The sequence below is a fragment of the Pygocentrus nattereri genome, chromosome 20 (assembly GCF_015220715.1).
Source record: "Pygocentrus nattereri isolate fPygNat1 chromosome 20, fPygNat1.pri, whole genome shotgun sequence".
In the NCBI taxonomy this organism is placed as follows: domain Eukaryota; kingdom Metazoa; phylum Chordata; class Actinopteri; order Characiformes; family Serrasalmidae; genus Pygocentrus; species Pygocentrus nattereri.
The window spans coordinates 19,886,110-19,912,442 of NC_051230.1; the positions used below are offsets into that span (position 1 = coordinate 19,886,110).

Genomic DNA, 26,333 nt, shown 5'->3' on the forward strand with positions numbered 1-26,333 from the left:
GCCCAATATTGTGGTGTCATCTGCAAATTTGATGATGACATTGGAGCTGTGTCTGGCTGAGCAGTCGTTGGAGTACAGAGAGTACAAGGAGGGCTGAGCACACAGCCCTGAGGAGCCCTAATGAATGGTAAGCTGAGTGAGTGCACAAGTTGAATCAGACTGTAACGTGGATCTGAGTGCTTTTTATTGTTTTGTTTAACCGCAGTAACAACGAAACATGACTGATACAACATAAATAAAAATAAAAAAACTGAAGACTAGATTAAACATCAAAATAGAATTGGAAATTATAGCAAATTTGTACCGTAATATATGTGGAAAACATGATAATAAATTTTATCAATGCCTCCCATCAAACAATAAATAATATCTGCATGAGATGAAACTGGAAAACTATTATTTGTTCCCTTGAGAACTATTAAGTCAAGTAATCTGGGTCGATATGATGCATCATTGAAAAAACCTATTGACAACAACACTGAACCCTAAATTATTACTGTTGTTGATAGCCAATTTATTAAATAGCCGTAGTTTGTGTGGGCGAGGGTGGAAAGTAACATAAAACATGAGCAGCCGCATGCATTATTCGAGGGATATAATGAATCCTTTTGAGACGGATAAGCTCCAATTACATTTACTGATAAACTGAAAGCAGAATACAAATGAATCATGAAAGCACCTGGACTGAGAACAGAGTGGAGGCTGTCTGGAGGCACACTTATTTGAAAGAAAGTTAAATGCCCTCCTAGGGAGCAAACACAATTTTGCAGTGAGATATGAATGCTTATTATTATTTTGAGAGGAGACGTCTAGTGATTTTATGAATAATACAATTCTCTTTTTTCAGGAAAAGGACAGAATCAGATTAATTAGAGATAAATATATGTTATCCTGACTGACGATGCCGTGGATGCAAATGAGGACAAATGCACTGAGACAATCTCTCAGACACAAAGAGAGCCCTAATTTCACTGCTTTTCCCTAACAGCCCATGCCACTGTGACATAACAGTGATGTGGGATGTGCTTCGAGGTCCAGCTGTCCATTCAGAGGAATCAGAGGAAATTCCTGCAAGCAAAAAGCTGCAGACAACAACAGTGTTTACACTGGCCAGTGCGGTCATACATTACACACGCTCAACAAACATTAGCCGTCTGGCAATTGGCCAGTCCTATCTTATCCGCTGGCCAGTGAGAACCACTGTCAAAATCTTTTCTCGAACACATCAAAACGCATGAACAGACTGCAAGATTGACTCAGAGGGGCTTAACTTGGGCAAAACAACGCAGGAGCACAAATGAAAAACACTATTCAAACACTATAATTTAATAATAATTCCATTCGTCTTTTTTATTTTATATAACAATGTTTCAGTATACTTACAGTGCAGTCCTACATTATTATTTGCAATGTATTCTCTCATCTTCCTAGGTGAGTAGAGGATTCTTCATCTTTTATTACTGCGCTTTTAAAATTGATATTTGTAAATGACCACTGTTCTGAATGACTATGCTGTATTGTGTCTGATGAGAATTGCTACTGACATCATTTTATACATTGCCATGCAAAAGATAGTTGCAATTTTGGCCACATTATATTCCATCTCCACAGTGTAAAATGAATGGTTGTCTATAGGCATAAAGAATGACAAAATGAGCAATACCTTTATATCAGAATGAGAGAAAATGAGTTTTGAAAAAATGTGTTTAAGTCTCACTGTTTGTATATTTTGGACATTTAAATACTTAATACTTTGCTTCTGGAATCTTTTTAAAATATATATATATATTTTTTTTTTTTTTTTAATTAAAACTTTGGCACAATATTAACTCCATAAGATAGCAACACGCTAACAGGCTCCTCCAATAATATTCAGAGTCAAAGTTGAAATACTTGCTGAAGAATTCACATAAACATACAAAGTAAACAATATGTTGTACGCATGCCTTATACATGATAATTGTTAGTATCAGTGCTAGAGCTGACATGCAAAAAGGACAGTTCTGTTTTTTTCTAAAATTGGATTTGCTGAGATTGGCTGAGCTATGTTGCAAAATATGCACACCTATGACCACCTCACCGCAAACAAACTCTGTGTTAATGTGCTGGGTCACTAAAAACCACTGAGCTGTTAATGGACTGTTTTCTGCTCACATGGATCTCAGAGTGCACCGAAACATGAAATAGGAGCTGACATTTTTTTCCTAAAAACTTAAAAAACAGGGGGCTAAACAGTCAAAAAGATAAACCTAAAAAGTGCTCCTTAAAAAGACTCCTTAATAATCATCAAGTACTTAATGATTCACTGTAAATCTGTAATATATATAAAAAGTAAAGAATATGTGACTTGGATGTCTTACATACTTCAAATATCCATATTTTTTGGTTAGATCTGCCTTAAGAATTAAGTGGGAAAATGAGTGTGTGGCACTCTTTCCTTGATGCTACACTAGCAGAAATCAGCATTATTGTTGCAGTGGTAATTTAAACACTGCAATATCATTACATTTAGAATATTACAACTCCAATTCCAATGAAGTTGGGACGTTGTGTAAAACATAAATAAAAACAGAATGTGATGATTTGCAAATCCTTTTCAACCTGTATTCAATTGAATACACTACAAAGACAAGATATTTAATGTTCAAACAGATAAACTTTATTGTTTTTTGCAAATATTCACTCATTTTGAATTTGATGCCTGCAACACGTTCCAAAGAAGTTGGGACAGGGGCAACAAAAGACTGGGAAAGTTGAGGAATGCTCAAAAAACACCTGTTTGGAACATTCCACAGGTGAACAGGTTAATTGGAAACAGGTGAGTGTCGTGATTGGGTATAAAGGGAGCATCCCTGAAAGGCTCAGTCGTTCACAAGCAAGGATGGGGCGAGGTTCACCACTTTGTGAACAACTGCGTGAGCAAATAGTCCAACAGTTTAAGAACAACATTTCTCAATGTTCAATTACAAGGAATTTAGGGATTTCATCATCTACAGTCCATAATATCATCAAAAGATTCAGAGAATCTGGAGAAATCTCTGCAAGTAAGCAGCATCTTGTGACCTTCGATCCCTCAGGCGGCACTGCATTAAAAACCGACATCATTCTGTAACGGATATTACCACATGGGCTCAGGAACACTTCAGAAAACCACTGTCAGTGAACACAGTTCGTCGCTCCATCTACAAGTCCAAGTTAAAACTCTGCCATGCAAAGCGAAAGCCAAATATCAACAACACCCAGAAACGCCGCCGGCTTCTCTGGGCCCAAGCTCATCTGAGATGGACTGATGCAGAGTAGAAAAGTGTCCTGTGGTCTGACGAGTCCACATTTCAAATTGTTTTTGGAAATCGTGGACGTCGTGTCCTCCAGGCCAAAGAGGAAAAGGACTGTCCGGATTGTTATCAGTGCAAAGTTCAAAAGCCAGCATCTCTGATGGTGTGGGGGGTGTGTTAGTGCCCATGGCATGGGTAACTTGCACATCTGTGAAAGCACCGTTAATGCTGAAAGGTACATACAGGTTTTGGAGCAACATATGTTGCCATCCAAGCAGCGTCTTTTTCAGGGACGTCCCTGCTTATTTCAGCAAGACAATGCCAAGCCACATTCTGCACATGTTACAACAGCGTGGCTTCGTAGTAAAAGAGTGCGGGTACTAGACTGGCCTGCCTGCAGTCCAGACCTGTCTCCCATTGAAAATGTGTGGCGCATTATGAAGCGCAAAATATGACAACAGAAACCCCGGACTGTTGAGCAACTGAAGTTGTACATCAAGCAAGAATGGGAAAGAATTCCACCTACAAAGCTTCAACAATTAGTGTCTTCAGCTCCCAAATGCTTACTGAGTGTTGTTAAAAGAAAGGTGATGTAACACAGTGGTAAACATGCCCCTGTCCCAACTTCTTTGAAATGTGTTGCAGGCATCAAATTCAAAATGAGTGAATATTTGCAAAAAACAATAAAGTTTATCTGTTTGAACATTAAATATCTTGTCTTTGTAGTGTATTCAATTGAATATAGTTTGAAAAGGATTTGCAAATCATTGTATTCTGTTTTTATTTATGTTTTACGTCCCAACTTCATTGGAATTGGGGTTGTATATGACAACATCACAAAATTACTATAATATACAATGATAGATGGCTGAAAGTTCTTGTCTTCTTTCAGCAGTCCACAGTTGCTTGGCAAAAACAGCACTCTACACAAACTACAGATCTTGGTGGAATAATTGTTTGTTGTGATTATAACATTTTATTTCTTAAAAATTTGTGCATTTTATCATATTAGGTGTTATCACCACTTTATAAAAGTCACTTGAGGCTGTGCATTACACTGATGTGGACAGAGTGGATTTAGACCACCATTAGCTTGGCTCTTATTTGCTTTTATTTTTAAAAAAATTATAGAAAATCCAGTTTTCCATGATAATGGCCCTTTAACAGATACATATCAGGTGCACAGCTGTAACTTCTTAGATTACACTCAGTCCACATTGTAATGTTCACAGTTCACTGACCACTATCCATGCATGCATCGCACTCAACTGTCAGCTGAGCCACAGTAATTGCTTTCAAATACAGTGCAAATCCCACAACAAAGCTGCTGCCAGTACCTTTATACCTTGGAATGCCTGTGATTGCACAATTTTCTCTTTTCTATTAGTATAGAATACAGTAGCACCAACAGAAGGGCAAAAACAGGCTGGCTAAAGGCTTTGCTGCATCTTATATAACGCCGGTTAACGCAATACTCCATACTTGAGTAGTCAGATTAAGTAAAAATGGAAGCTGGCCAAACTCTGCTCTGGATTTGTGTGACCAGAGGTTTAGCTTTACTTATCCTACTTACCCTACATAGTGCAAGCAGATATTGTACACAGGCCTGATGCACTGTTTGCCTTACAATAGCCATCTATGTAAAACTTGTAGATAAAGCCTACTCTGGAAGAGCTATTTCTCGAGGTTGATGTAAAAGAATAAGAATGTAAAATGTGGTTTGCATTGGTAAAAAGACATTTACTCATTGGCTCCAATTTTATACAACTTTGGCAATATTTCAACACATCAACATGCTAAGGATGTTCTGCTGTTAAACACTGTTGTCTGACGAAATGCAGCCCATGATTTTCACAAAATATACAAAGTAAAGGAAAGAAAATCACTTAGTCGGGTGTTCTGCTACTGCAGTCTAACACAACTTCAACAGCTTCAATGTGGCATGGAATAGTTCTTAGAAGACTCTGGAACTGCACTGAAGGTGATGGAACACCATTGCCCAAAGCATATTCCTCATATTAGTGTTTTGATGATGGTGGTTGAGAGTACAGTCTAATATGTCGCTCCAAAATCTAAATCTGAGACTGGGTAGAGATTTGGTGACATCATAGGCCATGGTATTTTCACTTTTGGAAAATATGGCGAAGGATGACTCACACACTTCAGGAACTTGTGTCATTGAATGGCTTAAATACATTCTTCAAGCAGTGGAAGTGGGTCGATGTTTTAAATGATTAATTGTGTGTTTGTAATGTGAACAATTTGCTATGTGTTGCTACCGCCCATGGCCAGGACCCTCTCATAAAAAGAGATTTGATTTTTTTCTTGATTAAATAAACATAAATAAAATAAAAATATAGTAGTGACCACGGTTTCCAGACCATATTTATCAATGTCTCTCCCATTGATGTAAATGCAAATATTATTTTAGTCACTGTTCGTGCTGAAACAGCAGCAGTCTTTGTTATTGAAGCTGATGTCACACAGATCTTTTCCTCATGCCATTTGTTTCATAAAGATCAACTGGGCCAGCCCAGTTTTACTTACTACAGTACAAGTTAAGATGTTAACTCCATGTTTATTTCATGCATTACACCTTATTCGTTAATTCAAAATGAAACCAAATTCAAGTTTTTTCATACGGTTCATTTGTAGCTCATTTTTTGGTGCGACTGATTTGTGCATTCTGGAACCAAAATGGTCCCAGGTCACTTTGCATCTTGCATTATGGTTAAAGGCTTACTGTACACACACAGCCACAGTCTTCCAGCCCTTAGAGGGTAAAAAAACAGACATACTCAAGAGATTAGCTGCCAATGGCTCTTGCAATGTTTGCACAAAGCAATAAACCATGAGCAGTGTTTTTCAAACACCCTTTTACTGTGGTTAAAGGGTGATGCTAGGCACATTCACAAAACAAAATCAAACCTCCTACCTGAACTGAAATAACTAAAGCAGACTCAAGTGGTTTACTGCTTATCATAAAAGCACTAAAACACAGTATAGAGTGCAATAAAAATAAGATTAAAAAATGATTTCATAATCAGTGGTAACTGTTTAATGGTTGGTGCTATTGGAATATTTTATCATAAGTTTCAACATGGCTCAGCCAATCAGATCTGTGAACTAGAACCACACTACTCATAATTCAACATTACCCAGGTGGGGTCTGTGTTCTAAATGAGTTGTTGTATGAACAAGCAGCCTGAAATTTCATCAGTTTTAACAAGGACCAAAAAGACAAGACTTCTTTAAACTTTACTTACATGGTAAACACAAAAAGCACGGAGGTCATTCCCTTTCACTCGAATGTGAAAACAACCTTAGTGTCCAAGTTCATTCTAAATGTATCATATTAACACACATTAAGACCACAGAAGTAAAAGACTTGGTATATCTGCTTGAAACCAAGTTGATTATAAGTGGATAGATTTGTCTATAGTCATTTAATATTATATCACTGGACAATGTGATGCAATACACACAAAGCATATAAACGTAGGATATACAAAGTATATATTTATATATAAAGTCAATGTCAATGTTTACAATTTTTTTTCCATTTTCATTAACTGGATCAGGTATTTTAGATTAGGGCATCTCTCCTTCACATACATTAATGATTTCATGCTGAATTAAATAATAGAAATGGCCCAAAATTAACTGTAATAAAATCTCATTACATAACAATACTAACAAGTTAAGAACATTCAAAACTTTGTGGAGTTTTGTTATGATAGAGATTATATAAATATTAAAATCTTTGTATACTAAGCACAAACAAAATGAAGTAAGTGGCAAGATAAACCTATTAATTTGATAGATAACCCTATTACATATTGATGTGAGATGACAGGAAAGAATACACTACCTGTCAACCGCAATAGCAACCAGGGTAAAAACAGAGGCCGAGACCGATATGCCCTGGACCATACCGCTCATTTTACACACCATACTTCCAAACGGCCACCCTGTGAAGAAGAAAGAGAAAGTACATACTGAAAACAAATATGGAGAACTTACACACAGATGTAGCAATACAATCTAAATGTGATGCTGTAGGTCTACAGCATATAAACTATTTTCAAGTATGTTCTTGTTAGACTTTTAGACTTTGAATTTAATAAAAGAGATGGCATTGCACTGAAAATACTGGATCAGACATTGGAGGAAAAAAAAACCAATGAAGCCAATCATATTGTGTAACAAATCTACTCTGAAATAGTAAGTGATTATCCACAGAACAGTAGAATTTGCCATAACACTTTAAAGGGGCTGGCATCTCAACTGCAAATAGTCAAATCTCAATGATCCTAAAGATTGGTAAGATGATTATTTGTCTTTAGTCAGGTTTGAAATACACTAATGAGATCGAAAATCAACCAAAAAAAGAGTGCTTTGCTTTACATGGTTATCAAATATGTAAACACAGTTATAGCTTTCAAGGCATCATTCAAGAAATGTCATGCCATCTATTTACAGATAAATGTTAGAGCTTAGAGTTAGTGCTGCTAACTAGTGCTGCTGAAGGGACAGAAAGGTGAAATCAAAACTGTGCTGTCTGCTGCCTAATCGGCCAACTCAGCGTTAGCTTAGTGAGCAGGCCACAGACTCAAACAGTGCAACCCATCACACTACAGGCTTGATTCTGAAAACTGATGCTCTGTTGACAAAATTTAGATGATAAAAACTAATGTCTGAGAGAGCAAAAGTGGGTGTTTGGGAGGGAGCTTAGTTATCTAGCTGAGCAACCAACAGCGTAGCCTTGGTTCCAGCTAACTTATGCTAAAATGACACCCATTTAGGGAACAGCACATGTAACTTTTCCCTGTTGTCGGGGAAAAAAACCTTGTATCTCCATTTTTGTCATTCTTTGACAAAGTTTTTCAAAAATTGTAAAGTACCTGTTACCCTTTACATCATATCTAAATTTCACGATGAATGAACTAAAAGTAATGACCCAAAATGACTTGGAAAAATGTCTGGTTCCACTGACTTACATCGAGAGTAAAGTAGGTCTTTTCCTTCTCCTGTAGTTAGCATTTTGGAGATATGAGGTTTTTTCCCCGACAACAGTATTTTAAAGACTAAATGCTGAAATAGAATATGTTCTGTAGTATATGCAGATAATGTGCAGTTCTGATACATGTAGCTCTTAACTGTGGTTGGGCTACAATTACAATGAGTTTTTCCTGGCTCCCATTTATACCACCCAACCCCACTTTGGAGCAATAAATAAGAAAATTACGTTCTGCAGCTGAACTGGCATCTGTCTACCCTTGACTGCTTTGTGAGCACATCTATCCACTGAATTTATTAAAAATTCAAATCAGAAACAGTTCACATAATTTTTATAACACAAGTTTTATGCTTGTTAGTTTACTAACTGCATGTCTTACTAATTTAATTTGTTTATTTTCTTGTTTACAAATTTAGAATGAAATGAAAAAGCAAGAAATAATTCAATTTGACTTTTAATTGAACTAGAAAGACACTTTCCTTATTATTGTTCATTTAGTCTTTAATGTAGTTCATTTAGCTCTTTTAACTCAACAGTGACTACAACACATTTCTATCTACTGGGTGTAAGAACCATTTGCATATTATCTTAGTAGTACAAGTCGATGATAAAAGGAAAGCTAATACTATCTCTTAGGAATGTAGAGGCAGCAGGAAGCTCATTTTTCATTGGCGCAAGGTCGCCAGACAGTTCAGAATAACACTAGTGAGAGAGTTAATTCAGATTATGTACGAGTTAATGGCAATGAATTTCAAGCAAGTCAATGCTTCATTGCTTCTGCTTTAAATCCTCCCAACAGAAAATTAGCTGAAGAGCATTTGAAATGCAAGTAGATCAGAGTGCTGGGATGCAGTTGTGCAGAGATTTGCCTTGGTTGTGTGCCATGTGGTTCACTTTCACATCTGCTCCTACCAGTGGGATTAGGCATGTGTTGTTTACGATGGATGAGATTTGCTTAAAGGGAAAGGCATCTTAAGGACAAGCAACATAAGTCATCATAACTAATGTGAAATTCATTTCTCTAAATAAATGATAACATACTGTGTCATATCAAAGTTTTATACTGCATACATTAATTATCCATAATGAAGAGTTTTGTTTGGTATCTTATTAATTGTCCCCAGGTTTTATTGGGATATAATAAGTATTTGCTACTTGAGAATGCTTGATGGCATTTTCCTTTTCAGATTGAGCATATTAATAGCAGTATACATCACTGCAGATAGAAACCACGCTGCATGCAATGGCCAATAAAATTAAAGGTAAGGATGAAGCCAGTTTCCAATCAGCTAAAACAAGCATAAATAAATACAAAGCCAGTGATTTTACTAACCACAAAAAGCAAAACTATTAAACATTGTTCTTATCTTGTTACACAAGCTGGGGCCATGCTAGATTTGTTGACATGTTTTGTGTTTTTTTTATTACGTCTATTAGGTCTATCTACAGAAAATTGCAGAGATGTTCTAATGACCTTTCGTTGTATTTGCTAGGGCCAGCACCTCTGATTTGATGAAATACAGCATGTACAGCTGCGCAGATTTATCTGAAACCTATTTAATAATTTTGATCATCTTGATAAAAGTGAAAAATAAGCCTAGGCAAGTCTGGCCAGGCCACCAGGTCCGCACACTCTCTCCTCTGCAACTTTCAGTAAAAAATGCCAGGGGCAAGGCAGCTATTTTGAAAGTAAGGGGGACACAGCTGTCAGTACATGGCACCCCTCACACTCCACATTTCCACTTGTAGGTTCAGTATTACTATTATAAACGCTGCAGAGATATGTACATTTTTTCCAATCAAGCCAATTTGAGTGCTTACGGGCAGCAATATACAATTTACAATATACAAACTGTTCTCAAACTGTAACAGGATCACTTTACTTATTACTTCCAACACTTATCACCATTCTCATTACTGTATATCTCTGCTGTCGCGACAGGACTTTTCAGTTTTTGTCATAATTTGAAAATGCCTGTTGCTCTTTACAACTGTGTGTAAATTCCATGATGAATGGACCAAAAGATAGAGACTGGGAAAGACAGACTGGGGAAAAAGTCTGGATCCATAGACTTACATTAAAAGTGAAGTATGTTTTTTCCTTCTCCTGTAAAGTTAACATTTTGGAGATTCAATGTTTTGTTTTGACAACAGCGATATCTAACTTGTTTTCTAAACTCTAAACAAATACAACTGTATCAATGGACCAAATTTGCATAGAAAAATGTAATAACATAAAATGACATATACTCTGTGGTGACTCCATTACTTACAACTACTCTAGTAATTAGCTGTGCTTATTATCATGTTTGGCACCTATGTGTGAATGAAAGATAAATCAAGTCCATTTTTATTATCAGTTATTTATTTATTTTAATTTATTATCAACACTGCCACTTTTGAAGCAACACGGGCAGTCATGGGCTGGAGGCTAGGGAATCAGCCCTGTGACCAGAAGGTCGCCGGTTCAATCTCCTTGGCTGACAGTCCATGACTGAGGTGTCCTTGAGCAAGGCACCTAATCCCCAATTGCTCCCTGGATGCCGTGGATAGGGCTGCCCACTGCTCTGGGCAAGTGTGCTCACTGCCCCCTAGTGTGTGTGTTCACTAGTGTGCATGTATGTGGATGTTTCACTGCACGGATGGGTTAAATGCAGAGGTCTAATTTCACAGTGTGCAAACACAGTGACAAATGGTTCTAAATTCTAATTCAGCTGCTAAATCAGAGTCAATCCTGCAGACTTTCTCTGCACATTTGTTTTCCTTACTCTTATACATCTTATACATACCCAGCACACGAGCAAACTGCTAATTTCTTAATAAGCTCAATGAAATTTACATTTATATTTACATTTAGTAGACATTCTTATGCAGAGCAATAAAAACATGCAAACAGTCAAAACCAAAGCAATGCAAAGTACAAAGAGACACTGCAAGAATCTATAACCTTAGAAACAAGAGCTATACCATATCTTGACCTAGGTAAATAAAAAAGTGTAGACAACAGGTAGCATGAAGTGCATTTTTAAAATAAAGTAATAAAATATTCAGGTAAATTTGGGGAAAATTATGCAGCGATTCCAAAATGAAATGCAAATGAGAGCGGTACTGTCTGAAGAGGTGAGTTGACAGAGAGCGGCAGAAGTAACCGAGTTACCACTCTCTTGCCCATCAATATCGCCACTGATGGGAAACAACAGAAGCAGCAAGACCCAGCCTTACAGACATGTTTAGGTTTTAAGGAAGGTCATATCAAGAGCACTGAAAACCTAAGTTGGTGTGCAGGGGTCCATTGCATTAGCTCTATGTTAGTTAAAACAAAAGTTAGTTATAAGTATTTGTACAAGTCCAGGTTTACACATTACTTCACTAAATCAAAACAACTTCCACCACACATACAGTTTTTTTTGGCTTAGTATCTAAACATTGTACCATGTTCAAGAAATGCTTCTGCGTGTGAGTTTTAGGTTATTAGTTCTTTAGCATCTTTTCACAGGGTTATTCTGATCAGAACTCGTTGTGTAGGCAGAGCTAGTCCGTGGGAGGGGGGTCGTAGGGGTTAATGTGTAAGAGCTGAAGGAAGATGAGAGTCAGGCGGCGCAGAGAGCTGGGAGAGTGAGATGTGAGCTGAGGTAGAGAACAAACTATCAGAGAAAGACTTGCTCATGTACAGCATTGCTTTGGCCAACAGCTGGTTAATAAAGTACTACAACTTGTGTGAAAATTGTGTCTCTTTTAATAGTAGTGAAGACATTACAATACATTTAGTGTCAGAAGTTTTGCCAAAAGAAGAGATTCAGACTATTAAGCTAATAGCAGCTAAGCCAAGATGGGATGCTCTGTTTATATGAAAATAAAAGAGAATGATTGTGAATATTCATTTTCAAGAGCACCGCTGCCATTGAGGGAGAACTAGCACTGAGCGCAGTGAGAGAACTGTGGTAGTGGAAGGACAGCCGGGCCTGAATGCACCAGCTATCTTGGAGGCTAACAGCCATTGAGTGCTGTTCCTGACTTCCATGGCATCAGCAAAAAAATACAGGGGCATATTTAAACAATGATGATAATGAGCAGAAAGCGCTAAGACTCTAAAATACTCAGGTAGAATGGACTGACAAGCTTTCAGTGAACTGGCAGCTAAAGTCTCCGAGTCGTCAGATGAACAGAAGGCCCTGCAGCTAACACTTTGTTTAAGCGATGATGCATTAGCTTGCCTACTGATGCTAGAGGTCAGTTTACAGTGCGCTGGTTGGGGCGCTCCGGATGCAGTTTGGGCTGTGTTACCACCCCGAGCTACTTAAATTTAAACTGTGCATCTCCCAAAGACAGGCAGAGAGCACTAGCTAACAATACTGACATTTTAGCTAGATGGACTTATGCATACATGCCACCTTCTGTGCAATGAAAGTTAGCCTGGGATCAGTTCATCATAGCACTATCTTCAACTGAACTACATATCCACATCGAGCTGGCCCACCCACATGACTTGCAAGACACCCTGGAGAAGGCACTGGACAAAGAAATGGTGTTTTCAACAGCTGCACTGTGCACAGTTGTTACTAGTCCTGCAGTCAGAGCTGCGGAGGAGTTGAGTGAGTCACCATAGCTGCGATGGGCAGAGAAGATGACATATCTAATCCAATGGTAGCCATAACTGCAGCTATAATGCCAGAACCAGGATCGTGCTGCTGCTGGAGGAGAATTATATGTGATTCTTGCTTCCATATGAAGACAGATGAGTGATCTTAGCAACAGAGTCACATAGGAGACTTCAAGGTGTTATAGACCAGATAAGCTTTAGCATTTAGTGAAGAAATGGAACCTGATAGAGGGTCAACAAGGACAGATTGCAATAGTCAAGCCTGGAAATAACAAAAGCTTGGACAAGAACTTGAGCAGCCTCTGCAGTCAGGAAGGGTAATAATCTCTTTGATAATATCAAGTAGTAGCCTGCAGGGTCTGGTGCCAGATGTTATGTGATCTCAGAAGTGAAGTTGATCATCCAGGATAACTCTAGCCCTGCCTGATGGATGAACTGGGAAGGAGTCAGTAGTGATAGAGAAGTCCTATCTTACAAATTTTTTTTTTTTTTGCATGTGAAAGTTTTGATAGTGAGTGTGAGAAAGTTTGACTGTGTGTGTGTGTGTGTGTGTGTGACTGTGTGTGAGAGGTTTGATAGCGAGTGTGAGAGAGTATGACTGTGTGTGTGAGAGGTTTGATAGCGAGTGTGAGAGAGTATGACTGTGTGTGTGAGAGGTTTGACAGCAAGTGTGAGAGAGTATGACTGTATGTGAGAGGTTTGATGGCGAGTGTGAGAGAGTATGACTGTGTGTGTGAGAGGTTTGATAGCGAGTGTGAGAGAGTATGACTGTGTGTGTGAGGTTTGATAGCGAGTGTGTGAGAGTATGACTGTGTGTGTGAGAGGTTTGATAGCGAGTGTGAGAGAGTATGACTGTGTGTGAGAGGTTTGAGAGCGAGTGTGTGAGAGTATGACTGTGTGTGTGAGAGGTTTGATAGCGAGTGTGAGAGAGTATGACTGTGTGTGAGAGGTTTGAGAGCGAGTGTGTGAGAGTATGACTGTGTGTGTGAGAGGTTTGATAGCGAGTGTGAGAGAGTATGACTGTGTGTGAGAGGTTTGATAGCGAGTGTGAGAGAGTATGACTGTGTGTGTGAGAGGTTTGATAGCGAGTGTGAGAGAGTATGACTGTGTGTGAGAGGTTTGATAGCGAGTGTGAGAGAGTATGACTGTGTGTGTGAGGTTTGACAGCAAGTGTGAGAGAGCTTGACTGTGTGTGAGAGGTTTGACAGCAAGTGTGAGAGAGCTTGACTGTGTGTGAGAGGTTTGATTGCGAGTGTGTGAGAGTATGACTGTGTGTGTGAGAGGTTTGATAGCAAGTGTGAGAGAGTATGACTGTGTGTGAGAGGTTTGATAGCGAGTGTGTGAGAGTATGACTGTGTGTGTGAGAGGTTTGATAGCGAGTGTGAGAGAGTATGACTGTGTGTGAGAGGTTTGATAGCGAGTGTGTGAGAGTATGACTGTGTGTGAGAGGTTTGATAGCGAGTGTGAGAGAGTGTGACTGTGTGTGTGAGAGGTTTGATGGCGAGTGTGAGAGAGTATGACTGTGTGTGAGAGGTTTGATGGCGAGTGTGAGAGAGTATGACTGTGTATGTGTGAGGTTTGATAGCGAGTGTGAGAGAGTATGACTGTGTGTGAGAGGTTTGATAGCGAGTGTGTGAGAGTATGACTGTGTGTCTGAGAGGTTTGATAGCGAGTGTGAGAGAGTATGTCTGTGTGTGTACATTACCTTATTAGGAGGGTTATCTAGTCAGCCAATATTTAGTTTATTGATTACTAATCAGGGAATGCTGTGCTTTTATTTATGACATCATCAGCAATCAGTCAACATCAACTCAACTTTCATCACATAACTGTCAACATTAAATATCTTTGTTGTGCGACCCCATACTGAGTGTTAGCAGTGTTCTATTTTGAAATGTTCTTATATTTGAGCATCAAATGCAGTATTTGTTTGACAATTTTGATTTATAAAAAAACTGCTTAATCCTGAATGTCTATTAGTTATATTAGTCCACTTAAAGGTATATTTCAATTATAAAAATAATAACTAAAAGGAAACAAAAATAATATTTAAGTAGTAAAGTATAAGTATTAAGCTCATTTAAAGAAAACTTACAAGGATACTTGCAGTATAAAAGCTATGAAACTAGTGGTTTACTGAGATTATGCTTAGAGATCTCCTTTCATAAATTATAAGTATAGTACAGAAGTACAGTATCGATAGAAGTATACAAATAGTAAACCAACAGTATGCTTAAAAGTTCAATTTTACTATAGTTCAGAGAATCGTTGCAGTACAAAATAAAAACATAGATGTAACCTAATCATGTACTCAAAAATGACCAATTTTACCCCTAAATTATACTTAGAAGTATACCAAAAAGTACTAAGAAGTACTGAATAAGTATACACACACAAATATACTACTAGTGCATCAGTATAAAGCATACCTTGGAAATATACTTGACCTTTACTAAGGTTTACTTACTAAAATGAACTTTAAGTATTCTTTTTGTAAATGCAGTGTAGGTTTGTGGGTAAGTAAATCAGTTCTGTCCAAGTTCAACATCAGGTGGTAGGTCTCCATTCTTGTGGAAACAGATGAGCAAAAGCACAAAAATGTGCATAGTATGGGCGCTCCAGAACTAGGTTTAGGAACCCTGTGCTAAGCCTCTCTTGCTAATGGCCAGATCAAACAGATGTGAAAAAAGGATAAGTAACAGTAATAGAACAAGTTCCCTGTTCACTCAGCATTAACACTTTTTAATTCCTATATGAAATGCTTGAAAAGACTACGACACAAGAACATTAAGAGTGAATTATACTAACAGCACTACACCAATGACAGTGCTTCTGTTTTCCTATTATTATTATTACTAATGATACAGTGATAGGCATCTCTATTAAAGACACATCAAAATCATCTTTTATGATGTGTTGTAGCTGCATTGTTCCTAGCCAGTATTTTCTTACTCACAACACAGTTAATTTGTTTGACAGAAGCTGTGGAAGCATTCTGTCATTATCAACCTGCAGGTCAGCTCCTTCAACAACCTTGTCAACACATAGTGATTTCAGGGTCATCATAGTTTTATTCTTCAGTTCCCTTTCATTAGTGCCACTCAACTCTGCCTAACAACACTGGTATGCAGTGTCTTATTCAGTCACAAAACAACCAACACATATTGATCTTTTTTTGTTGAAAAGATTAATGGCCAACTTATGGAACTTCACACAAGCCCATTACCCTGTAAGGTTTGTCTCCATTTTCTGGGCTCAAAAGGCAAAGCTCAAGATTAAGCTCATCAATCAAACCCAATCCTGTGTAAGAACATTTGTAATAGCTATATGTTGTGTACTTCTTATACTTATATGTTGTGTATGATTCAGAACAGGAATCATATGAAGTATGAAGAATCAAGAAATGACAATCAACAAACTACATAGTGCACATTAATCGCTATATCTACAGATGTACAATGATTATGGAATCATGTTGCTATGAGCAGAAAATTGCTTCAAATAATGATTACCACTGAGCAGGTGTTAAGATTTGATGGCTATTTCAAACCAACATTTAATAATTTTGTATTTATTGTACTCCAGTAAAGCACAACGTTTAGTTGACACTGAGATAAATGTAAATCCAAGTAGACCTAGTCTCAATTATTATAAATGTTTATGTATTGGTACTGACAGATACATTATTACAAGCTTGAATTGCAACAACAGAACACCTTTTAATACTATATAGAACCCTTTGCAAAAAGGTTCTACACAGAACCATATTCAACACATTCTCTATCAATCTGAAGAACCCTTTCATGATGATGCAAAGGGTTCTTTGATTGTTCATGGTTTTATATAGAACCACTTTCTTCACTTAAAACCCCTTGAAGAACCATGATAGTTAAATTTAGCACAAATCTTTACATTCCTAAAAGTATTACTAATAGTATAAAAAAGCACCCCGCTGCACAGCTCTCAGAACAAAATGCAAAGTTAGCGAGCATCTTCAAAATCTTCAAAATCAAATTTTCCACTCCATCTTAAAACGCAGTTACATGTTACTGATAGTCCAGTTAAGGTGAAGTTATTTCTAAGAAAAAGCTAGTGAACTAGAAGCCAACTACGGCCTCTCTCTACATCTCTCTACAGGATGTAGAATGGTTGAAACAAACAACTACACAGAGATGATTACAGCTTCCAATTTACACCGCTACTAAGTTGTAGAGAGTCATGGAGTCCTGGGAGTTATTGTGTTATATTAGAAAACCTCCTCTTCTGCGCATGCTTTATATAGAAACACAAGACCAGATTGTAAACTTGTAAATGCTCAGTTCATTTAATATTGACATGCAGCCTTATAGTTTACATTTTTATTTACTTTTATATAGATTTTTAATATTTTTTATGTGTTTTTTGGCTTCTAGGAAAGTAACTTGTGCCAGTTAACCTTTCAACATATAATGCAGAGGCTGAGGCAGGGGTCAAGTACAAAGTGACCTTATTAGGGGCATTCTGATGCTCATTGTCGTAGCAGGCATGGGTCAATATACAGGCAGGCAGGAAAAGATGCAGATCCATACTCTAAATCAAAAAGCAAGGGTTAAAACCAGTGAGTTAAATACAAGGGGGAATACAAGCATACTGGAAATTACCAACAAAAATTTATTACCAATAAATAAATAAATCTAAAAGTAAAATCTAAATCTAAAATGTTTGCATTTCTTTTCAAACTGTGTACTGAAAACACATTGTGCCATGATGCAAAAAATCTGTACACTCCTTATAATATTGTGCCGGCAAATATTGCAAGACAGTGACATAACATCAGGCAATAGTAGTGTGAAATAAGGGAACAGGATAAGATACAGCTCATCTTATGCCGAGCCATATGGACTCATTCTAAAACCAGTATTAATGGTGGTGCATCTGATGATATGAGATATAATATGGAGTTGGTATGCATGTGTGGTGGAAGAGGTGCTTCTCTTTTGCAGACAACAAGAGTCTTTCAAAAGGCTTAACTGAACAGAATTTCTGAAAATCTAGTCTTCTTAAAAGTGATTTTTTAAAAACTTGCATATTAACTCATGAAACCATGGCTAGTACATCTACTACAAAACATTGTACTGTTATAATGTTTAATGCTCTAATTTAAAAGTGCAAATATTAACATAAGACAGAGTTTCACCCACTTATTTTTTGCTGTATTAAAAAAGCAAATGAATCAAGACACCATTGCGTCATATCAAATAAAATTAGAACATTTCTGCATCCCTAGTAGTGACGTTTACTGTGCATGAACTCTTTAACTCAAGTTCAAAACTGTGATGTTGTTACTTGACACTTTAAATCAAGAAATCTTCACTGAAGCAGGATGGAAAATGTTCATTCTGAACAACGAGTGTAAGATGAATCCAAGGAGAATGTACACTTTGGGACTATAAAAATTACCATTTTTGTCATGTTGTATATGCACATTTCTCAATCTCTCGAAGAACAAAGCTTTCTATAGATGCACATAACTTAAGACAGTATTAATATTCTCCCTTGGCAGCTCTGTGGTGTGCACTCATGTGGTTTCTCCTTCTGGGTTCCATCTTTTATTGCTTTCACACAGTAGAGCACTCTGTGTACACAAACATTGCAAAATATAGTGATGGATAACATCTGGGAATAGTAGTGTGTGTATAAGGGGATAGAAGGAGCTCATCATATGCCCATGCTCATTCTAAAAACAATACTATGATGGTGCATCTGATGATATCAGACATACTATGGTCTTGGTGTGCATGTGTGTTGGTAGACGTTGCTTGTCTATTGTAAACAGGCTCCCAAAAGGCTTGACAACAGAATCTCTGAAAATCTATTTTGATAAAGTGTGCTTTTCCTCACTTTGTTTTGTTAGGAAACGAAAAAGATGTTTATTGTTGAGTGAGACTTAACGTATAAATAATTTAAAAACCGCATCAGACACAATGAAGACACTGCTGTACACAGACTCCAGCAAGTGGACAAGGCAGGAAATGGCAGAAAAATATACTTTAATTGGACAGAACAAAGATCCCCAGTTTTTAACACTATAAGGACCAAACGGTCATTTTGACCATTTTTAAATTTTTCAGATGTTAAAATTTGACATTTACTGCATTAGTGCATGTTTTGATCTGCCACTGGTATGAGTTAACTCCTGAAAAGCACAGAAAAGTTCTGTGTACTCCTACTTTGGTCTTTGGTGGTCATTTTGACTATATATATTAGACTGTGTTTCGTCTCCACATGCACAAAACATCTGGAAAGATTTGGCAAACAGTTAAATAGTGAAGTATGATTGAGAAAAGAATAAAACAACAGCAACACAACGGAGCAGATCAGACTATACATTCACCATAAATATATGGTGAGTTTCCAAGCTACTCTCTGTTCACATTATTAGCTTGGATGATGACATATAAAGCTGAAAAAGGAAAAATCATTCAAATTAAAATCATTGTTTGTTTTCACAGTGATTTGCTTTTGACTTACAGAAAAATAAATTGTTGAGGTATTTGTATAGTGTATTTGTATAGTTATCTGGTGCTTATGGATTAATTCAATGGAATTAATTAAATGAAATAGAAACCAAATGATTTAAATGGTATCCCAAGAGTTTTTATAACATAATCCAAGAATACAAAATATTAGTTTTTGAAAGTTTTCTGTGCTGTGGTGTAAAAACACATGTCAAATTCAAACAGTCGATGCTCAAATGGTCTTTCTAATAATTATGGAATTCCGGCCTTTGTAGGGTTGAACAGCCTTTTTAGCAGGTACAGTCAGTACAGTAAGTAGTTTCATATGAAGCTGGGTTTGGGGATGCAAAGAAAATGTCCATCTGTTACAGCAGTTTGACAACAGCAGGCCTGTTTTACAAAAATTCAACATCAGAGAAACTTTTTTGGTGTCATCTGAGGACACATCCTCTTAGCACTGTTCGACACAGACCAATTACTGGTCCTGGACAAGACAAGAACTGGCAGCAAGATGGACACTTTAATTAACAGAACAGTATAAACCTGCAAGGCTCACTGTCCAAGGTCCTCTGATTGTCATTCTCTGAGTGAAGTTCTTAAACTAACTAATGCTCTTACACTCACACACTGCCAGTAGAGAGCATACGATGCAATAGCAGGTCGATATAATAAGAAAATGCTGGTTCGGCTCTCAGAGAGGAAAATAAATGAATCCAAACTTATCCTGCAACATATCTGCCCTGAAACAGTGTGCTTACACTGTGTGATGAGATGTTGTGAGTTGTATATTTCTTACTATGGGGTAGCGGAGTGTCTGACGCTTACATTAACATGTTTAATGTCCAGACTATATTTGTATACTTTGACATCTATTTACACTCTTTGCTAAAATGTGTCCCCATTGTGACTAGAGGAGATCCCGTTTTACTAAAAAAAAAGCACATCAACGCATTGTTTGCATTTCTTTCATACTTTCATCATCCCCGAGGGCACAAGGCAGCAAATGTTTTGGGGATAAAACCCGCCTCTTCCACCTTGTGTTTCTTTGTTTATTCTCTTGGCTGGCAGTCAGCACTTTGCAGATGCTTTTACTCATTAACAGCATTTGGCTGACGCTCTTATCCAGAGCGACTTACAATTTGATCATTTTACACAATTGGCCTGACTGCATGTCTTTTAGACTGTGGGAGGAAACCGGAGAACCCGGAGGAAACCCACGCAGACACGGGGAGAACATGCAAACTCCACACAGAGAGGACCGTGGTCGCCCGGCCGGGGAATCGAACCCAGGCCCTCCTTGCTGTGAGGCGACAGCGCTACCCACCACGCCACCATGCCGCCCCAACTCTTCTGTGACTGTATGCAAATATGGAAAATACATTCCATTTACACAAATTTTGGATATGTAATATCCAGTGCTATTGCCAACTGCCTATATTATCATGTAGGCAAGAAAAAAAAACACTGAGAAAGGGGCCACAAAACGCACTGCCTGAGAGTCGAGCCCCAGTCAAGATTCATGGCACGGCACCAGCATAGCAAGAAATGCAATAATGCCACAGAGAAGCCTGTTCAAAGAGCATCTCAATATCTCCCACCTGGTATCATCTATTGTAACAGCTTCAGCCAGATGTTGCCCATTTTATGGTGATGCAGGAGAAGAAATAAATGTTAACCGTAGCACCAGAGCACAGCAGCTGCAGCAAAATTTATCCAAGCCTCTCAGGGTCTCACATTGATTCCATGCTAAGCTCCACACTGACACAAAAGGTGCTGCAATTTCCCTCTGGGATCAATAAAGTATTCTGATTCTGACATGATTCATATGTCGCTGTTGTCGGAACAAAACCTTCTATCTGCATTTTTTCCAATTTTCAGTTTCTGACATGAATCAAAAATGCAAGTTGGCCTTTATATTGTATGTAAATTTCATGAAGGGTGAACCAAAAGAAATGGCCAAAAATTACTTGGAAAAACTCCATTGACTTATATTGAAAGTAAGTTTTTTCCTTCCCCTGTAAAGTTACCATTTCGGAGATACAAGGTTTTGTTCTGAGAGCAGCAATATATATATATATATATATATATATATATATATATATATATATATATATATATATATATATATATATATATGATTAGTTGAACAGGACAAGAAAAAACACTGATAGCATCACATCAAAAGAAAAAGGGTTGTTTTAATCAACTTATGAAACACTGCACTAAATTCAGGTAAACACGACTAAGTATGCTCCTTTGTAATGAAATATGCAGCTGTTCAGTGTTTTTTAACCAAAAAAAACCCCAAATCATTAGTCAAAAGTCACCCACATTTTTCCATAAATACATCCCCAAATCTCCTCTCAACGTGCTCAACCCACATTCAGATCTTCATTAAGGTTGCACAGACATGGCGATATGTTTGACACAATATGAAGAAAACAAAGCTTCTCTGTGTAGCTGAACACTGTGACCAGCCATTTTAGAAAATAGGTGTTCCACTTCCTCCGCAGAATGTAAAATCCCCTTTGCATGCACGCACGTCACGCAGGCATATGTTTGTGACATTTCTATTGTTTCTAATTATAAACATATATATTAGCAGTTATTGGCAGAGAAATATCAGTTATTTTAAAATGCCTGCTTGAAACTCTGCATGTGAAGCAGAATCGGCATTTACCAATTGTGTAAAATTTATAAAGTTTTGTTCATTTTTCACAGTTCACACTAAGTCACAGAACCAATCCCATTTCTTATTTTTACCCCTTACCCATTGTTTACAAGTGTCACCTTGCCCCTTGGAACTGAGTTACAAGTGGTAATGGTTGAAATCTTCCCCTATAAAATGAGACCCTCAGATAAGAAAGAACATTACTTCATTAACAGCTACTAGCACTGCACTGTAGGCAACCCTGCCAGTCTGCAGTGATAGCAGATGAGGGTAAAGTTCAACCAAAAAAAAGATGTTTCAGGGCATCATATGCTTTCGTACAGGGGGATGCGATAATTACTAATTAGACCCACCCCTAATTCGTCTGTGATATGAAGATGAAGTCAGTTATTCGTCAGCTTCACGTTCAAATGTTTCTGTTCCACCTTAAACAGAGCAGCAGTTACATTCTGGCACTTTAGGCATCGGTACTGCTGGACCTTTAAGGAGAAACCGGAAATGAAGCTAGCTAGCTACAAAGACATCAGCATACTGCTAGTGATTTTTATGAAGAAAAGGAGCATAATACATTGAAATGACATTTCATGGGCAAGGGGTGAAATGGGATTGGTCTAAAAGTTTAGACACCAATCATGTCTTGACTGAGTGGTAAATTGTGTAAATATGATATTTTGCTGAACCATTCTTGGAAAGAAGAAAAATAGTTCAATATAGTATCAAACATATATATCACTGTTGTTGGAATAAAACCTCATATCTTCAAAACATTAACTTTACAGGGAAGGAGAAAAAGATACTTTACTTTTAATGTAAGTCAGTGGCTCCAAATCTGTTTGGGTCATTTCTTTTGTGACCACTCATCATAGAATGTACATACAGTGTAAATGGCAATAAGTACTGCACAAGAGCAAATCTCTTATCATCATGTAAGAAACTAGCAAAATTCTACATCCATTTAGTTACAGCATTTACATACAAGGCTGGAATGGATGTCCTATCAATCCTAAGGCATGACCTTCTCAAGCAAGTTAACTCCAACAATAAAGACACACGGCATTGCACTGACCTGTAATAATGTTGTCGAGAAGAGTCGTGGGCATGCAAAAAATACCAACGAGGAGGTCACTGACAGCAAGGTTGAGGATAAAGAGGTTGGTGACGGTGCGCATGTTCTTGCTCCGTAAGACAATGAAGCACACCACTCCATTGCCCACCATGCAGACCAAGAATATGAGGAGGTAAGACACTATGAAGATAGCAGCTACTGAGGGCTGATGAAGGTAAAATCCAACATAGGTGATGTTGCTCCGAGGCACAACATATTCCTTGGTCACGTTAGGCAAAGTCCAGTTTTCATCATCCACAAAGGTGAAGTTCATTTCTTCTCCACTGTTCATTTTTGATCTGGAAGAGAAGAGGTTAAGTTGCTGAATTGGTTCCATTATAATTGCTCTATCACTCATGCACACACACGCTCATTAAGATGCTTTCACTGGGCTATGCTTAATTGCACTACACACTCTTGATGTAAGCACAAATGTGAACTTAATAAGCCTGCCATCACTCTCCAACAACCTATCCATCAGGTGCCCATGCCTGAGAAACAAAACCCAATCAGATGCACACATCTCATACATTTCTATCTTCTCCTGGCTCCTCACTACACATTGCCAGAAAAAAGGTACTGTGAAAAAGGCACAAGTAGTTTTTTCCACCCAGTTACAATAAGTATGTACCCACAAACATAGAAAATGGCCCGTCAGGTCCAATTAAATTAGTTTCAAGGCATACTACATTCACTTTCCCAGGGAAAATGTGCATATTAGTAATACGGTAGAACTATGTGTCCTAAGTAAAGGTGCTGAAGGTGATCTCTTGAAGGTACCACGTCAGTGACAGTGGCTTTTCTGAGAATGTGCAGCAAAGAGAAAATCAGATCTTTTACATTTCCCAATGTCTACTCATACACGTTAACACATAGTTCACCATATGATCACAAATGTGAAATGCAGTGAAGCATCTGGCAAGAGCTTTACATTGTACAGTCTAAAGGAAAGCTACACTATATGCCTAAAAGTTTGTAGACACCTACTCCTTCAGTGCTCCTCCTTAAATCAAAAACATTAATAAGGAGTTTGTCACCTGTTTGCTGCAGTAACAGCCTCTAGTCTTCTGGGATTTCTCTACATTAGATGGTGGAATACAGTTTGACAATATAGGAAAAAGTAATATCACATAACTTCAGAATTTTTTTTTATGATGTATAATGTCATGACATGTTTTGATAAGTTAGAACAGACTACAGTAAAGCCAATGAAATAGGACTAATTATGCTGTCTTTTTAATTAAACAGTCGGTTGGGAAGTACTGACAGTACCCACAATATGTTAAATGAAAATCATGATAATGATAAATATTGTCATACTGCTCAACACTATGTTGGAACATCGCTGTGACCATTGCTGTGATCACAAATGCCAGCGCAACTCATCCCAGATGTTCTGAACACAGCTCAGTCACTCCAGAGATTGCAGTTCTACTAGTCCACAGTCCAAAGCTGGGGAGCTTTATACAGCTCCTGCTGACACTGGTCATAGTGACCTTAGATGGGGGGGATACTAGCTGTTGTGTATGTACCAATTCATCCCAGAGGTTCTGAACAGAGCTCCAACATTCCAGAGATTGCAGTTCTACTGCTCATTTGTTCAAAGCTGGGGGGCTCTATACCCCACCTGCTGACACCTAACACTAGGCATAGTGACCTTAGGGTCACAGACAATACAATTCTATTCCTAAAATACATATCCAAGTTAATTCTGGTACTCAAATGAATGCAAAGTGCCCCAAGAACCAAATCTCAGAACACCAACTTGCTAAACTGTTAAATGCTTATTTCACTCAACAGAGCATACATAATCTAAGTGGATGCTCAATTTGTGGTGTTTTCTCCCAGTGAATGAGGCACGGAGGCAACAACTAGTTTTTAATCTTACTGCACTGTGATTGAACATTGTTGAAAATGATGGTAACTGAAGAGATGATGAGTGAATTAGTGACCCCAAACCTGCCTGCACAGATCATACTAGTCCCTGAAATAGCTTTTGCAGCACATCAAGAGAGCTTCACACTCAAACAAAAACCCAAGTTTTTTTTTTCTCCAACATTCCCTACACTTCAATTTCAACACCAAATGGTGGTTGATTTTCGCACAGAATGGATCTGGTAGAACTTTAAAGACGCTCAGAAATATTCATGTTATATACCACCATTATGTATCATCACCACTGTTGTAGCTATTTGTATTCACATACATAGTAACAGAAGAATGACACCTCTTCACTTGGTCGCTTAACATCTTAATGGAGCTCGCCTAAAGCAAAATTCCCAGCGGTGAATGAACTCGTAGACTTGTGTTCAGTTGGGTTTCTATGAAAACTGTAGGTGTTCATTCAACAAGGTGGGCGTTTTATCAGCTCTGGGAATTGAACCGGGCACACAGAGAGAGTTACATCCTTACCTCTTACTCAGTCTGCAAGCTGCTCCTTCATAAACCAAACGACCACTAGCACCTTCTTAGAAAGCGAGCTTTTAGAGGAACACATTTAAGAACGGCCCAAAATAAAAACATTACAAAGCCACTGGTGGTGTGGCTTAAGCGCTACACGGTGGTAAAGATAAACTCTGGAGGAGATGTCCGCCATAATTTTCCGCCCTCATAAGTTTCTCAGGCAGAAAGCCGTCCGCTCCGCATCCACTCGCTTCGCCTGACACGGGCACGCCACTCTGCATGAACTGAGGCGCAACTGAGCGCGCGACGAGAAGAGGATGCACTTTTCACCGGCACTAACGACTCCACTTTCCCCACCGGTATTCAGTCACGCCCCGCCCTCCTGCGCTGGGATTGGACAGTAGTGTTCCATCAGACTTGTGACGGACAGGGGTTAAAATAGCCTAGGTAGCCAATCCCAGCGCGTGGGGGCGGGGCTTGACGGAATACAGGTGGGGAAATCATTGACTGAAGGTTGACGTCTCGCGCTCGCTGCTAGCAGTTTCAGGAGTGTTGTAACCGTCCGTCACCCAGCAGGGCTAAAAACAAAGGTAAGAGAGGGAGAACACGAGGAAAAGAAATAAAACACAAAATCAAACCCGATAAGTCGAGGGTGGTTTAAATTTGATATTTAAAGGAGGAAAGCAAAAACAAGTTAACAACTAACCTAACCAAACTGCCACAGTCTCGCTTCTCTAAGCGCCCCACCCCCGCCGGGGAGAA

The 26,333-nt window shown here is 38.2% G+C and overlaps 1 protein-coding gene across 1 annotated transcript in view; it reads right to left on the reverse strand.

Annotated features, from left to right (window-relative positions):
- The window catches only part of npffr2a (neuropeptide FF receptor 2a), a 40,997-nt gene extending 15,132 nt beyond the window's left edge, over window positions 1-25,865 (reverse strand). Inside the window, exons 1-3 of the mRNA XM_017695509.2 lie at window positions 25,581-25,865; window positions 23,130-23,467; window positions 7,147-7,246 (exon numbers count right to left, since the gene is read on the reverse strand). Coding sequence (XP_017550998.2) covers window positions 7,147-7,246; window positions 23,130-23,460 — 431 coding nt within the window. The 5' untranslated portion in view covers window positions 23,461-23,467; window positions 25,581-25,865. The remainder of the gene's footprint in view (window positions 1-7,146; window positions 7,247-23,129; window positions 23,468-25,580) is intronic.
- Window positions 25,866-26,333: the final 468 nt, after the last annotated feature.